The 17,054-nt window shown below is 35.8% G+C and overlaps 1 protein-coding gene across 4 annotated transcripts in view; it reads right to left on the bottom strand.

Moving 5' to 3' along the window:
• Positions 1 to 974: 974 nt before the first annotated feature.
• The window catches only part of DCUN1D4 (defective in cullin neddylation 1 domain containing 4), a 95,295-nt gene continuing 79,215 nt past the window's right edge, over positions 975 to 17,054 (bottom strand). For all 4 annotated transcript variants that reach the window (XM_043971179.1, XM_043971180.1, XM_043971181.1 and 1 more), the window contains 3 exons: positions 9,919 to 10,023; positions 4,257 to 4,359; positions 975 to 4,154 (listed from right to left, as the gene is read on the bottom strand). In XM_043971179.1, coding sequence (XP_043827114.1) covers positions 4,099 to 4,154; positions 4,257 to 4,359; positions 9,919 to 10,023 — 264 coding nt within the window. In that variant the 3' untranslated portion in view covers positions 975 to 4,098. The remainder of the gene's footprint in view (positions 4,155 to 4,256; positions 4,360 to 9,918; positions 10,024 to 17,054) is intronic.

The raw sequence follows: 17,054 nt of genomic DNA, 5'->3' as shown, positions 1-17,054 counted from the left end.
TGAGGCCGGATTTGAACTCAGGTACTCCTGACTCCAGGGCCGGTGCTCTATCCACTGCGCCACCTAGCTGCCCCCCCCAACTCACTTTTAATAATTTTAAACAAACCCTCAAATGGAAATAATCAGTTTAAGGGAGAGAACATTTAAGTAATACTAAAATTTTCATCCTTCTACCAGATTAAGGGAGGGGAGGAAGGGAAATAGAATTTATTAAGTATCTGTTATGTGGCAGGTGCTGTACTGAGTGCTTTAAAAATTTTACCTCTGATCCTCACAATAACTTTGGGAGGTAAGTGCTATTATCACCCCCATTTTACAGCTGAGGAAACTGAGGCACATACTGGTTAAGCGACTTTTCCCAATTTATGCAACTAGCAAGAGTCTGAGGCCACATTTGAACTCAAATCTTGCCAACTCCAAGTTCAGCACTGTATAGACTTCAGAATTAAAAGGGACCTGAGAGGCTGTCCAGTGAAACTTTCTTGTTTTACACAGAAATTAAATAACTTGTAAGTAACTTAAATCAAAGTCTACAGAAACCAAACCCAACACTCTTTCTACTATCATGTTGGAGGAAATCATTGCCAAGATAAATGCACTGATCTATTTAATATTTTAAACCAATGTAGTTAAAAATCACTTTTAACAGAATCTCTTGGATTACTTTTTAAGCAAAAAAACACAGAAAATCACACATTTTTTTTGAAACCAAACACAAATTCTTTTTATTTGTGGGAATACCATTTTACATCAACTCCATTAAAACCTAAAACCAACCTGCTGAAGTCCTGTTAGGTGGCGTGACAGTATTTCAGTTAAGCAGTGAATCACAAGACTTGCACACCTCATGTATGTAATGCAAATACTGAAGACATAAAAGCATTCACAGTTATAGGTTAACTGTTGTCTGTGTAACAACAAACAGTAACCTCCAGTAGAAATTATTTTGTGACAAAAATCAACCCACATTTTGGTCTCATTTACAGACAACCAACAGTTCAGTTGGTGGATGAATTCTATACATTTATAATAGAACATATGAAAGGATAAGGCTTACAGAGGTATTTTAGCAGTTGTAAGAATTAAAATTAGGGGGACAAGCTAATTTTTAAAGCTTTCTTTATAAACCTCAAAAGTACAATTAAATTAGAAAGTGGAGGTCAAAAACATCTTAAGTTGGACAAAAGTATAAAGGTATTTTAACTCAGATTTGCAAAAAATAAAACAAAAACAAAACAAAAAACCATGTAACTAGTAGCTCATGGTTCAAAAAGATACACCACATTTAAGCAGATTTTTAAAAAAAGAATCCAATAATGAAACCTCTGACCAACCATTGTGGCAATGTAAATCTAACTTTACATTCCATTACACTGTGAGCTCTTATATGGTAACGTTCAAATATCATGAGGGTAAAAGGGTTGAGGATCTTGCTGGAGAAGGAGGAGAAACATACTAATCTTTTGGCATAAGCCACTAAATAACCATCTGACGATATCTATGAGGAGTCAATATCAGCCTAGTCCAGGGATAAGTAGACAGAGACTTAAAAAAAAAAAAGTCTAAGCATCCTATCCCTCCAATATCTCTCTACTCTTAAAAAGAACTACATTAAAAAGGGGGAAGGGGGGAAGGAATCTTCAATCAAATAATCCCAAAGGCTTATTAACAAAAAGTTTAAAATCTGAAAACCATTCAGGATTTTCTAAGCACATAGATTTTGGTTGCCCCTTGAGATTCATGTTTTTATCATACATAATTAATAGCTTTCTCAGGTTTTACCCTCCATTGCTAAAAAGTCTAATTATTTACCTAATATAATTTTCCCTTTGCAACACATATTTTTATATTCTGAGAGAATTGTGCCATTTTGTGTTTAAAAAAATTCTCCAGATTCTTAATCTGACTTTTAAAAATAAAAACCCAGGGTTTTTGTGTGTGTTGCTGTTACTTTAAAAAAAAACAACAACAACCCACAATTGATAAAATTTATAAGATGTTACTTCTAAAATGTGGTTTGTTTCTAATTAAAAAAAAAAATCAAAACAGTACTCTCTATATTTCCCCTCTGGCTATCACCATTGAAATAGGTACACTTGTGCTAAAATGTTTCAAAATACTGAATTTAATATTGGTTGCTTGTCATAAATATTTTCTAATCCACTCACAGTTATTATTCTTGTGCAAACTGGCACTAACTCAGAAATGACCACATGTGAGCATATAATTTAGGAACAATCAGGTATGCTTAGTCATCATATTGTTTTTGAAACTCCAATATGTGTTTATTTCACAGCAAACCAAACATTTCTATTTGGTGGGGAAAGGTAGTAGTTGTATTTTTACCATAATGTGATTTTGTATATGCACACACACACTGTATATACATATAATTTGTCTTTGGTGGTTGGCTGAGTTACAACAGGGGAAAAAATTCAAATCCAATCTAAAACCCTGGACACTGTTAGAAGAGAAACTGCGACACAGCAGTGTAGAGGCACATGCCTGTGTGCTGCTTCTCATTTTATACAACTGAAAAAATTCACATTTAGGGGGAGAGCAGAAGAACTACTAGCAGATTTCAACCAAGTTCCAACTGCTTCCAATTACTTGCCTGGTCTTGGATTCTGCTCATACTACATAATAGCTGCATTCATTTCATTTGTTCAAATGCACCAATAGATTTTTACTTGTCAACCATACAATTTTCTGTTTTCATAAAACCTTAGGGACTGCATTATTTAGCACCAGGAAGACTGAAGAAATAAGCATTGGTATTGACAATACATTTCCTAAGAAAGGGTAAGGCAAAGAAAAGACATAAAATACAAACCTTATGATATCATTCCACTCACTCTTGTTTTCCTCATTTAGGCAAATAAAACTTTCCTGTACAAATGACTCAGTCACCAAAAAAAGTGGTCCCTACTTAAAAGATAGTGTGTATTTAACTCAATGCTGGTGGTTTAATATCCATTGCCTGCAATGAACATTTTGCCAGGAAAAACCCAGCAGGAAAGAAAAGGAAAAACAAATCCTCGCTATTCAATACAGTTCTTTAATTACATAAGAAACTGAAAATTAAACACTATGAAAGCCTAACTAAAAATTCAAACCATGACCCACAGTTGGCTGGAGTTGATAAATTGTGATTGCCAACAAACCATTCATTTTGGATGGAGGGAGAACATCAATTTTAGTTTTAGTAGCTTAGGAAACAATAGAAGTCTGAGCATTCTTTGTAAGCCAAAGGAAAAGAGAGTGCTGAGGAAGAAGGAAGGAGTATGCCAAAGGCAATTTAGAGGAGCTTAAATATCATTTTTGTAAAGGTATATTTTTAATTTGCTGATCTGTAGCACTGTTCAAAATAGTACAGGGGTTTTGATTAAACATTAAAACAAAGTTTAAATATGTGTATGTTAAAAAACCAAACAACACTCTATGTACCCAGCAGAAATTATCTGTGGCATATCACCAATATGTTTCCCAATAATTACAATTTTAACCATTTTTTGAAGGCCAATAGTTTTAACCAAAACTAAGTGACATTTGGCATGTGCTGCTGAAGGAAGAAATGCTATTCATTCCCCTTTCAAAAAATTGGCCTCTTAAACAGAAAGGTTATACTGGCAATGGCTGCTCATGGCAACAATGTCCAAAGAGTTCTTGAGTCTTGTTTTCTGAAATGCTACATTTGAGACCAAATAAAGAAATAAAAGATTCATTTGAAAAAAGTGACGAAAATGGGCCACAAAATTATTTTTACAATACATTTCTGCAGAAATAATCTCTAGGTGAAGCTTTTTTTATACACATATACAAAATTTAAACAGCAATATACACATAATCACAGTGAAGACGTTGGCAAATTCACCAATCTGTAGTGTAAATACAAAATGCAAAGCAGCCTTCAAAGAGGACAATGCTACACAGCAAGGATCATTGGCTTGTTAAATAGCAAAACACCACAACTTCCCCGAAGAAGGGACACTGTGCGAGAAAAGCAGCATGCGCTTTGATACAAACAGCAATTTATGGCTAATGGTTGACAGAACTGTGCTAACAGGGACTCTTGAGCTGCTGTGCATAGTTAAATTCCTATGTCATCTGTTTCTCTTTATACCATTCCACAAATTCATCCAACAAAACTGGCCCTGTGAAAAGAAAGAAAGTGAGTATGTTTTGCATAAATTCTTTTTCAAAAGGATGGTAGAAAAAATGTCAATACACTGTCCCCTGCCCCGTCCAGTACTCACATGCTCCATCTTCATCATAGTTGCTAAGGTCAAGATTAATTGTTCTGCTAAACTCTAGCACATTGCACCACTGATCTTTGTTTATAACTTTATATTTTGATTGCTGTTAAAAAGAAAAAAGAGAAACATGAAGAATTAAAAATTGTTTCAATCTCTACATTATTGAACTCCTATGATACAAATATGATAAATATAAATATTATAATAATAAAATGATCGATATAAACTCTTATGATATAACCAAGAATTCAAATTGCTAGTACCAAGTAAATAGAATTATGTAACAGAACAAAAATGATATTTAAGACCCTGATGGATATTTTATGACAAAAATACTACAGAATACTAGCAGTCATCATATGAGGGTCCGAAAAATCCATATCCTTCAGTCTTGAGGTATTAAGAGATTCATACAGGGAAGGTTTTAACTCCTAAATATGTATAAGCATGGTTTTCCACCAAGATTTCTACTTTAAGTCACATTGAATGAAGTCAATAGATATTTTCTATAATACAGGTTTACTGTAGTCTCACTCCTATTAGGTACAACAGGGGATATGAAGGTAAAAGATAATGTCCTTGCCATTAAAAAAACAAAGTAAAAATAGGTACACACAAATTAAAATAAAACAACTAAACAGAACCTTAGAGAGCACAATGAATTAGCATCCATTGTGTCATCTAAACCAGGGCTTCTTAAACTTTTTCCACTTGCAACCCCTTTTTGCCTGAGAAATTTTTATGTAACCCTAGGTATATAGGTATATAGAACCTTTTACTGTTGCCAAATTTTTTGCAACCCCCCCGCCACATTCAGTTACATGACCCCATATGGGGTTGCAATGCACAGTTTAAGAAGCTAGGATCTAAACTATAGTAAAGGCTCATGTTCTAGATTTATTTTCCACACAGTATTGTAACGTCTAAATACAAAGTTATGATGCCAATAATTGGTATACACACACACACACATATACATACATATATACATACACACACACACACACATATCTCCTAGCCACTAAAATCAGGGAGACACATAAGCCATCCAAATGTATAAATAATAGGCAAAGGGTAACATGTGACCCAATTCATTTTTATGACACAGAAAAATTTTGCATCCAACAACATAAAGGATGGATTACTGCCATTGTGCTATTTTAAGAGAAAAACAAAACAATATAGGCTACTCTGTACTTTCTGCCTACTCACCCTTGCCCATAACAACAACAACAACAACAACAACAACAACAACAACAAATAACCTCAAAGCATAACATAAAACAACAATATTCACTCACTCCATTTGAGGTAACTTTTAAAGATGAGATGAGATTTAGCATGCTCATGAACACTATGCAGTTTGTACTTATCCAAGGCCTTGTTAAAAACTGTGTGTTTAAGAGCCTCTTCAATATCTAAATCTAATACGTTCCCCCTTGGCTACTGCTTCAATCATTTTCATAGTGGCAATAATTTTCTTTATAGGTTTAGCATAATAAAAGATCTTTTTTCTGCCACTAGCTAGTATTTTAAAAGAAAATGGGAGTCAGAAAGTTTTACCTGGGTCCCAAAGTTAGGAACTAAGTAAAATGACATTAGTAAAGTTACATTAATAAACAACATACTAAGCTGATGACTTTTTTAGTGGTTGGTTTGAAAGTAAATCTTCCAACTTTTATGAGCATAATCAATACTTCAAAGAATCTATCATTTTAGTGATATGGATCCTCCCTCCAAAGTACAGAGTACCACCTACCCATGTCTTTTCACATCATGAGTCCCATGTCTCTGACCTCCTATAAACTTTCACAAGAGGTTTGCCCAACATGTTAGGGGCCTTCCTCTGGGGCTCCAGTCATTACATGGTTCCTAATTCGGCAACAAGGGGCTGTCTGTTATACCTTGTTTTTGATACATGACCAGGACATACATCTCTCTGATCTTATTTATGCCATTTGTGACACTGATCATGTGTGTCCTTCTCCAGGAGAATATAGGTGTTAAATCAATGGGTTTCTGCTTTAATTAGTAACTAAAAATGCAATTCAACAGTTCTCTTCCTCCCATTCAATTCTGGATCTAACTTCAATCTTCATCTTTGACATTTCTCCAAGATACTGTACTGATTGATCAGCTCATTGGCTACATATGCGTAACAGGCAGTCAATAAACATTTATTAAGCACCTACTAGGTACTGTGCTAAATACTAGGAAAAGAAAGGAAGAAAAAAAGAAGGAAGGAAAAAAGGAGGGAAAAAAGACAGTCCCTGAACTCAAGGAGTTTAAAATCTAATGAGAGAAGATAACAAAAACAAAAGGAATCTGAAAAAAGGAGGAGGGAGGAGAGGTACCCAGGGATAGGGACATGACAGTGAAGCCCAGAAGAGCGTAATGGGTAGAAAATGAAGAGCTGGCTGGCTTGGGCACCCTTCTTTTTTTTTTTTTCCCAGTGAGGCAATTAGGGTTAAGTGACTTGCCCAGGGTCACACAGATGGTAAGTCTTAAGTGTTTGAGGCTGGATTTGAACTCAGGTACTCCTGACTCCAGGGCTGGTGCTCTATCTACTGCGCCACCTAGCTGCCCCAGCACCCTTCTTAAATGGAGGTTCTGGGAGGAGCTCCTCAGTCAGAGGGGGCAGGAGATATTAACTGAAGAGGGATAAGGTCTAGGGCTAAAAAGTTATCTTCATCTTGCAGGTCTGATGAGGTTCCTAGAACATGATGGGGGAGGGAGCTCAGCCAGTACTTGTTTTTTCCTATGTAGAAAGCTAGAGTTATGGGTGAAAGAGGTGGTATCCAGAACAGTTTTGGTATTTTTTTTTATCCTAAGGAAATTCCAATTGATAAAATTTTGCCAGTGCAAAGTGACAACCTCTCTGAAATTTATAGTTTTAAGAGAAATGCCTGGGAAAATGAGAAATTAAGTGACATGCCTTAGGTACAAAACCAGTACATGAGTCAGAAGCAGGACTTGAACAGAGGTCTGATTCAAAGGCAGGCTTTATCCATTACATCATACTATCCCTCTTCTGGATGATCTCATTTAGGAGGTTCTGCAATGTTCCAGGCTTGTTGAAATCAAACTGGCACAAAATCATCTCCAAACCACAGGATCTGGACAACCTTAGCATCTTGGGAGCCCTCTCTTCCAACTGGACTCTGAACTAGATACCCTTCATAATGGTAGCAAAAGCTTTGGTGAATGTAGGTCACCCTGTTTTATGCCTTCATTAAAATTCATAACTAGAGAGTCACTGTTGGATTGATCAAGGAATATTTTACCATTGTAAGATGAACATGGCAGACAAGTTTAAGGCTGTATTTTGTTATCACTGCTATTTTTTTAAAATCATAAAAGCATTTTATTATTTTCCAGTTACATGCAGATATAGTTCTCAACATTTATTTCTATAAGATTTCTAGTTTCAAATTTTTCTCCTTCCCTCCCCTCTCCCCAAGACAGCAAGCAATCCAATATAGGCTATATATGTACAATCACATTCAACATATGTCTACATTAGTCATGTTGTGAAAAAAAAATCAAAACAAAGGTAAACCAGGGGCAGCTAGATGGCGCAGTGGATAGAGCACCGGCCCTGGAGTCAGGAGTACCTGAGTTCAAATCCGGCCTCAGACACTTAACACTTACTAGCTGTGTGACCCTGGGCAAGTCACTTAACCCCAATTGCCTCACTTAAAAAACAAAAAAACCCAAAAAACAAAGGTAAACCTCAAAAAACAAAAACAAAAAAAGTAGAAACAGTCTGGTTCAATCTATCCAGATTCCACAGTTCCTTTTTCAGGATGTGGAAAACACCTTCCATTATGAGTTCTTTGAAATTATCTTGGATCATTGTATTTCTGAGAAGAATTAAGTCTATCACAGCTATCACTGCTTTTCAATAAAAATCAGTACAAATTATTTGAAATGATAAAAATTCATGTGTATATAATACTTTAAGGTGTATAAGCATTTTGCATATGCATTATTTCACTTTTATGGGAAACATAAGAATTTTTTAAAGAACCAACACATTTCCAAACAAATTCTAGTATCTTTTCTTTCTTTTTTTTTTTTTTAAGTGAGGCAATTGGGGTCAAGTGACTTGCCCAGGGTCACACAGCTAGTAAGTGTTATGTGTTTGAGGCCGGATTTGAACTCAGGTACTCTTGACTCCAGAGCCAGTGCTCTATCCACTGCGCCACCTAGCTGCCCCATATCTTTTCTTCAAAAGAGTTAGTAATAACAAACAGTATAAAAGAAATGAATGTATCAACAATTTTTCTAGACCCCCCCCTTATAAAATAAGTTCTAATATGTTTAAAAGGGTTCATGAAAACATAAAAGGAGTATGTATTTATTTAAACCTGGAAATGGCAACTTACTGTTTCATATATGATATTTTTATTACTGATTATGTATCTAATTGTTGACTTTATCATTTAAAATATGCAAAAAAGTGGTCAGTGTTTATGGAAAGAAATGTCTTCCCAAAAAGACTTCTCATAAAAACATTTTTTCTTTATGAATAAACGCAAAGGAAATGGAAAAAAAGGGAGGGAAAAAGGAAAATGTCCTATTTGATACAAAATAAAAACTTGAGTCCTGGTCAAGAAACTCCTGGGATTTCATTTTGGTTATTACCATTACTTTTCAACAAAAGACACTTTATAGTCAATGGGTCAGAAATTATGATCAAGCAATATTTTCATATTAAAGTTTTAAAGTGCTAGATGCTTTCAAACTAAAGAAAATATTTATTTACTTTATAGATAAAATGGTCAAATCTCACAGGTTTCAGTAAACACACACATACAAACACTGACAGTAATAGCCTCTTTTTTAATCTAGGGGTATGATTTCAATGCTATTGACAGTGATGTCACACTCAAACAGAAATGGATTCTTTCTTGGCCTCACATTGACTTAGAAAACCACAAATTATCATTATCCATGTTACACTGTATTTTTATTTGTATCCTGGTAGTCCAGTTTTGTGGGAAACAGTCAGTGAGCTTGACACCTTTGCTGTAGGGGAACTGCTTATGAGGAAACCAACTCTACCAACTGGAAGCATCCAGCAAGTAGACTGTAACCCAGAGTCTCAGAGAGTTTCTGGGGATATTGAAGACCTTCCTGAGGGTTACACGGCCAGAGTATATATCAGATGTTGCAGGGCTTGACCCTAGGCCTTCTTGACTCTAAAGTCAACTCTTCACCATTTCATGCTGCCTTTTCAGTATATCTCAAGAATAAACTCCTAATGTCTTAAGAATTTTGGCAAGCATGTCTAAAACAAACAAACAAACAAAAAAGCCAATGCTTAATGAAATAGAACTTCAATCACGACTGCAAAAGGTAAATGTTGAATTTTTACTCTACTCAAAGCAAAATCTAAATAAAAGTAGAATTTCCGAAATGAAGAGGGATAGGCCAAGGAAAAATTATTTATACCTAAGATTATTTCAGTGTATTTTATTCCATTATGTATAATGTATTATTGCTATAAAATTTTTAAAATTTAAAGCATGAATGAAATGAGGTCCAAATAATTGCTCTAACTATAAAATACAATAACAATATAATTATGTAAAATTTCGCAAATAACATAATTGGTTTTTTAACAGGAAAATAAACACTCAACAGCATCATTCTGTACCTCTAGGAATTGGTGGAATACTGGAAAAAGGGGCCAGGTTTTTCCTAACAACAGTCCCAACATGCATTTGGCAGTATTGATGTCTAGGCTTCTCTGGTCCTTTTCCTGTTTAATAGATTAAAAACATGAATGAGAGAATTGAAGAAAAATTTTCTATGTTACAATAACTAAAACCTCTATTTAATCTAAAACCAAAACAAAACTGAAAACTGTTCACTTATCACAAACATCACAAAAATCCATAGGAGATGATAAAGGTAAAGAGAGGGAGTAGGAAAAATGAATTATTATGAAAAAGTTGCAATTTCACAAAGGAATAATACATATATGTGTGTGTGCATCTTTTTAATGATCAAACTAAAAACAAAATCAATTAAATCCACACTAGCAAACATTGCAATTTCATTAAAAGAAATCGAAAATCATCACAATGTAATTAACTCTAATTTAACACTTGCTTTATTTACAAAAATAAAAACAAAATAAAACTCTTTTAATATTTACAAGTAGATTTAGGTATTCCAAGATTAGCAGCAAAGATCTATCATTTTTAGGAATGAGCTTCTTATGAAATCAAATTTACAGGTTAATAAGCTTTCTTCTATACTACACTATATTGTATTACAAATATGGAAATTAGACAGGACCAAATCCATCCCTAGCATAATAATTTTATGTCTCTGGAAATTCTCTTCAAACAAGTCAGCCTACAAAAAAAAGAGAAGTGCATATATTCACTCTCTGAAATAGTAGGATCTATATGTATACTTCCTCTTCAAAGAAATATTTAAGTAATATATATGCAGCCACACACATCTCTGTAAGCGATAACCATGGGAAAGATAATACCTCATGTTAGATATAGGGGCTACATTTCATTGAGAAAACAGAGAGAAATAGCCCATAAACTTAGATATAAAAAGACAGATTTGGTTCTTCTCCATTATACTTCTGGCAAATGATGAATTTTTCTTTCACTTTCCCCCCCAAAGTCATCTTTTTTGGAAACCAAACTAAAGAGTACCTTAGAAAAAGAACTGAAGGATCAAGACTCTGTTAAAATAGTTGGCTAAAGTCACTATCCACCAAGGAATAGAAATAATCATGAAATATTGCTCAAATGGGTAGCCACTGTAAGAAACCACTGAGCTATCTGCATGAACTGGAAGTTTACTGACTTTGGATCTAGCTAAAAGGATAGTGCTTTCTAGCAGTATAAAATATAGGATGCTGCATCTGAAACAACAATAATTTTTTTCAAATTTTAATGTATTCTATGCTAGCACATCTTGATAAGATAATGTGATTATTTCAAGTAATAACTCAAGTATTCTTCTATATGCAAAAAACCCCAAAACAAACAACCTTAACTACGATACTGCATTTAGTAGCAATGAACTTAACAATTCAGAAATGGGTGCATCTCACTCAACAATTTCAAATGAATAAGATAAAGGCACAACAGCCTGCTACACTACTAAGAAGAAACCACAAAAGTTTTATTCCTTGGATCACTCACTGTCATTTTTCTCATAGTGAATGGTATTGTATACAAACAGATCAGGCAAGACGTTTATATACACCCATCTCTATTAGTGGAAATTCAGCTTAAATACCATGATAGTAAGGATGACCCAAACCAAAAAGTGTCTATACAAGCAGGTAAACCTTAGGTATTAGTCAGTGCTTGATTGCCCATTGTATAGCTGAGTCATCTTACTTAAGACTGCATTATTCACACAACAGTGGGGAGAATCTAGAAAAATACTCAAATGACTGCTTCACCCTAACCAAAACTGGTTAGTTTGCCACATAGGGTAAGTTTTTAACTGCCTTGTACTCTCCAGAAAGTAGAATGATACGTTCCAGCCTAAAACAATCATGTTACAGAAAACCAAAAACTATGCAACAACAAGAACATCAGCTGTCCAGAAAGAACTGCACATGAACCAGAGAAACAGGCAGTTAGTCAATACTATGGCACTGAGCAAAGCACCATTCCCAAAAGAATGGTTCATAAAAAATGAGTTTTGCAATCATTGACTTATCTCAAACTTTCAACCCTGTCTTTACAACAATGCTACCACTAAAACAGGTCTCCTTCCATTGTTTCAGTCTATATGTCCTCGTCATGATGGATACACTACTAAGGTAACAAAAGAAAGATTATACAAGGACCTTGACAGACTATTTGCAACAATACCATCATCTGACAAACTGATTATCATGAGAGATTTCAATGCATGTATTTGGCAGTCATGCCAAAACATGAAGAAAAGTCATCGGACTCACAGGATTGGAAAGCTGAACAGCAATCACTTACTCCTGCTCTGCAAGCGTGCCAGACATCAGCTCGTAATCACTAACACCATCTTCTGCCTAGCAAACAAGAGAAAGACATTATGGATGCACTTAAGATCTAAACAGTGGCATCTCACTGATTATTATTATCATATGTTAGTGGGACCTGGAGGAGATTAAGATTATAAAAGCCAAACATACAATTGATCGCCACCTGATACACTAGGGTCTGAGAGCAATATATCCAATAAATACCAAAACAGAATCCAAACCATCTAATAAACAGCTGTGACAAGATCATAGTAGCATTGTCAGAGAATGGATTTCCATTTGCAAGGATGGCTCTATACAGCAAATCTTCCCAAGATGTCATCAACTTGGTTAGTCTATGTCAACTGAACTAGTTCAAAGAGAACACTCCTGATATTCAGAAATGTTATTTGAAACAAATTGAATAAGACTGGCAACACTACGTAATACTATGTATATAGTACCTCAAAGCTTGAGGCACAAATAAAGTTAAGATACAAGCATAATTAATGTAAGAAATCTAAGCAGAAGGAACCCAGAGTCATGGAATGATAATCTGGCAGCCTAGAAGATTTCAGAGTTCCCCAGTGGTCTTTAACTGTTGAAGAAAGGAAATAGCCCCCACCCCTCAAAAAATGCACACACTTCCATGAACCAAACAAGTCTCAAAATGATTTAGGATCTCAGTGCATCTGATTTAATAGAGTAATTTCATTAAAAAAAAAAAAGCATTAGAACTAAACGGGCCCTACACACCAGAAAGAATAGCTCCTAGGGATACTTTGTTGCCTATTTAAAACACATAAAAATAAAAATATTATAAGGTATGACCATGAGTCAAATAAAAAGAAATGAAAAACCAAAGCAACTTACTAAATATTCTGAGAAATTGTGAATAAAATACTGCACATGCAACGATATGTACTTTAACCTCAGAAACAATCAGAACTACTTTTTCTTCCTGTTAAGGTACAATTAGCATATTTATTAGTGGAACTTGTTTATAGTAGTTCTTTTGTAAAGCAAAATCATTTCTTGCTTAGCTAAGACCTAATAAGTCTGATTCCTGCTAATAAGAATTGACATAAAATTTAACATTTTCTCTTCATCACAGGCACTGATAATAAACTGAGATATCTTAATTAAAACAAGCAAATAACAAGCCCAATGAAGACATCTGACCCCAAGTTAACGGATTTGCTAAAAATCTGTCTTTAATAACTGGGCATCCAGATAGAAAGTATATATGGTAACTACTTTTTTTTAGGAGATGATGTACTTTTCACTTCCCAAAGTCTATGTATAAGTATAATGCAATTCCTAATACTAGTAAGGAGGAGGAAAAATGAATCCTGAAAAGGGGGAGAGACAGAAGAAAAGGTGAGTCTTTAGCCTCAGATTTTGGACGTAATAAACTGAATCACGAATCAAAATATACAATATTTCACAAAGTTATACAAAGAAAACCTTGTTAATGCTTAGTAATGGAAATAAAAATGCCAAAAGGACCAAGAATAGTCAAGATTGTTTAAAATACATACAACAGAAAAGTTATAGAACAGAAAGTTCTCTTTAACTTAGTTGGTCCAAGTAAAATAGTGTAAAGGTGAAATGAAATGTTCAACAAATCATCTAATTTAGGGTTGTGTTTTATACAAAATTAAAATTATAAGCTATCAAAAATATAACAAATGGATCTGTAGAACTCGTTTTGTGACAATTTTAAGAGCATACTAAAAATTTAAATATCATTAAGAAGAATTCATTTATATTATACTATAAATGAAAGCTAAAGAGCTTGCAGATAGAATCAAATTCTTAAAAGAAGACTATATTCTGATATTTCCTTTAGAAAAACTCTGGCAGATTTCTATAAGACTTTTTTTGTCTGTATAAAATATTGTTTAAGGATGATTAGTCTGAAATTTTTGCATACTAGGATCTATTCCAGAAAAAGAACACTGATAAAAAGCTGTAGATTTTTAATCATTTTCAATGATTTAATAAGTTGCCCTCAAGGAATAATTTGGGAGAGATCATAACAAAGGAGCTATCCTTATGTTCAACTCCTTCACTTCAGATGAGCCAAGAGATTCTCACAAATATTGGACTGATCTGCCAAAAGTTATTCAGCTGGTTAGCTGCAGAGCAAGAACTAGAATGCAGAGGACTTCCAGAGTGAAGCCAAGATGGCAGAGGAAAAGCAGTGAGCTCTCAAACTCATGACACAATTGTTCCAAAAAACATCCAAATAATGCCATAGGACAATGCCTGGGGAAGCAAAACCCACAGAAGAATTGCTGAAATCATCTTCTAGCCAAGAACGGCTTGGAAGGTCAGAAGGAGGGAGCTGCTGTGCTGATACAGGAGTCAAGCCCAGCCCCACAATCACCCTGAAACAGATCCAGTCCCAGGAAGGCTTCACCAGAGAAGGAGATCCCCAGAGCCTCTGAATCAGTTGAAGTGCCAGTGTCTTCTGGAACTAAGCTCACAGTCTGGTGAGAGAGCTGAGCTCTTGGCAGGGGGGAGACTACAGGGGGCTATGCTGGTGCTGAGGCAGAACTTGGGTCTTTCACCCCTGCTGGGAACCAGGAGGTAGGCTTGAGTAGCAGTGGACCAGGTGGGGGAGGGGCATAGGCTCATGAGAGCTGACAACCACAACACATTAAGCTGGTTGATTAGAAAAAGTTGATCTGGGGTCATCTAAGGACCAGTGAACAGGCCAGGCGAGAGAAGAACCTGATCCTCCTTAAATCATACCACCTGGGACTTCTGAAGCTTGGGATACTGCAGCCTGGTAACAGTGCCCCACTTTAAGGAGCTAAAAGTCAAGTAAAAGAAAAGCAAGATGAGCAGACAGAGAAAGATGAGGACCATAGAAAGTTTCTTCAGTAACAAGGAAGACCAAGGGGGACCCTCAGAGGAAGATGTCAACATCAGGGCCCTTATATCTGAAGCTTCCAAGAAAAATATTAATTGGTCTCAGGCCATAGAGGCACTCAAAAAGGACTTCGAAGATAAAGTTAGAGAGGTAGAAGAAAAAAAAATGGAAAGATAAATGAGGGTGGTGCAGGAAAGACATGAGAAAAAAGTCAAGATCTTGAAAAGTCAAATTGGCCAAATGGAAAAGGAGGTACAAAAGCTCTCTGATGAAAATAATTGCCTAAGAATTAGGATTGGACAAATGGAAGCTAATGACTTTATGAGAAACCAGGACACAATAAAGCAAATCCAAATGAGGGCAAAGCAAAAAATAGAGGGCAATGTGAAATATCTTCTGGGAAAAACTGCTGACCTGCAAAATAGGTCCAGGAGAGATAATTTGAAAATTATTGCTTAGATATCATCTTCCAAGATATTCTTAGGGAAAATTGCCCTGATATTCTAGAAGCAGAAGATAAAATAGAAATGGAAAGAATCCACTGATCACCTCCAGAAAGAGATCCCAAAAGGAAAACTCCTAAGAATATTATATCCAAATTCCAGAGTTCTCAGGTCAAGGAGAAAATATTGCAAGCTGCCAAAAAGAAAGAATTCAAGTACTGTGGAGCCCCAGTCAGGATAGCACAAGATCTAGCAGCTTCTACATTAAATGACTGGAGGGCATGGAATATGATATTCCAGAGGGCAAAGGAATTGGGATTACAACCAAGAATCACCTGCCCAGCAAAACTCAGCATAATCTTTCAGAGAAAAAAGTGGGACTTTAATGAAAAAGAGGACGTTCAGGCATTTGTGATGAAAAGACCTGAACTGAATGGCAAATTTGACTTTCAAATACTAGACCCTAGAGAACCATAAAACATTGCAGTTGGGGGACATACCTGGGGTCGTGCAGTGGGTGACTGTCTTGTGTCTGAGGCTGGGTTTTGGCTGGGTCCAGGGTGTTTGCTTTGTTCACTGTGTCACCTAGCTGCCCCATGATGACATCTTTAGGGTTAAATTGAAGGGTGAGGGGAATACACTGGGGGAGAGGGAAGGGCAGAGGTGAAACCCTACATGAAAGAAACAGGAAAAGGCTTATGGAGTGGGGGAATAGATGGGGGAGGAGAAGGGTAGTAAATGAATTTTACACTCATCAGAAAAGGCTCGAAGACCTCAATCACATCAGCATTGGCTCAAGGAAGGAATAACATACACACTCAATTGGGTGGAGTAATCTCTCTAACCCTGCAGGAAAATAGGAGGGAAAGGGGATAAAGAGAGAGGCGCAAAAGATGGAAGAGCAGATTGGGGGAGGGGACAGACAGAAGCAAATCCCTTTTGAAGAGGGATAGGATGAAGGAAGATGGATAATAGAATAAATATCGTGGGGAAGGGAAGAGGATAGAAGGGAAACAGTTAACAATAGTAATCATGAAAAAGAGAAAAGGGGGGGAAATTATATAAAAATATTTATAGCAACTCCTTGTGGTGGCTAAGAATTAAGAATCAAGGGAATGTCCATCCATTGAGGAATGATGGAAGAAGCTGTGGTATATGATTGTGGTGGAATGGTATTGTGCTATAGGAAATGACAAATGGGATGATCCCAGAAAAACCTGGAAAGACTCATGGACTGATGTATAGTGAAATTAGCAGAGCTGGGAGGACATTGTGCATAGTGACAGCAGTATTGTTCAGTGAGCAAATGTGAATGACTTAACTACTCTCAGCAATGCAATCATTCAAGACAACCCCAAGGGACTAATGATGAAGCTTACTATCCACCCCCATAGAAAGAACTGATAAAAAGAGCACTTGTGGATTGTACATATATAATGTGGTTGCTGTCTTGTGGAGGGGGGAGGAAAGGGTGGGAGGGA

This window comes from Dromiciops gliroides, chromosome 6, assembly GCF_019393635.1.
Source record: "Dromiciops gliroides isolate mDroGli1 chromosome 6, mDroGli1.pri, whole genome shotgun sequence".
NCBI lineage: Eukaryota > Metazoa > Chordata > Mammalia > Microbiotheria > Microbiotheriidae > Dromiciops > Dromiciops gliroides.
This window is presented reverse-complemented; position numbering and strand designations above follow the sequence as displayed.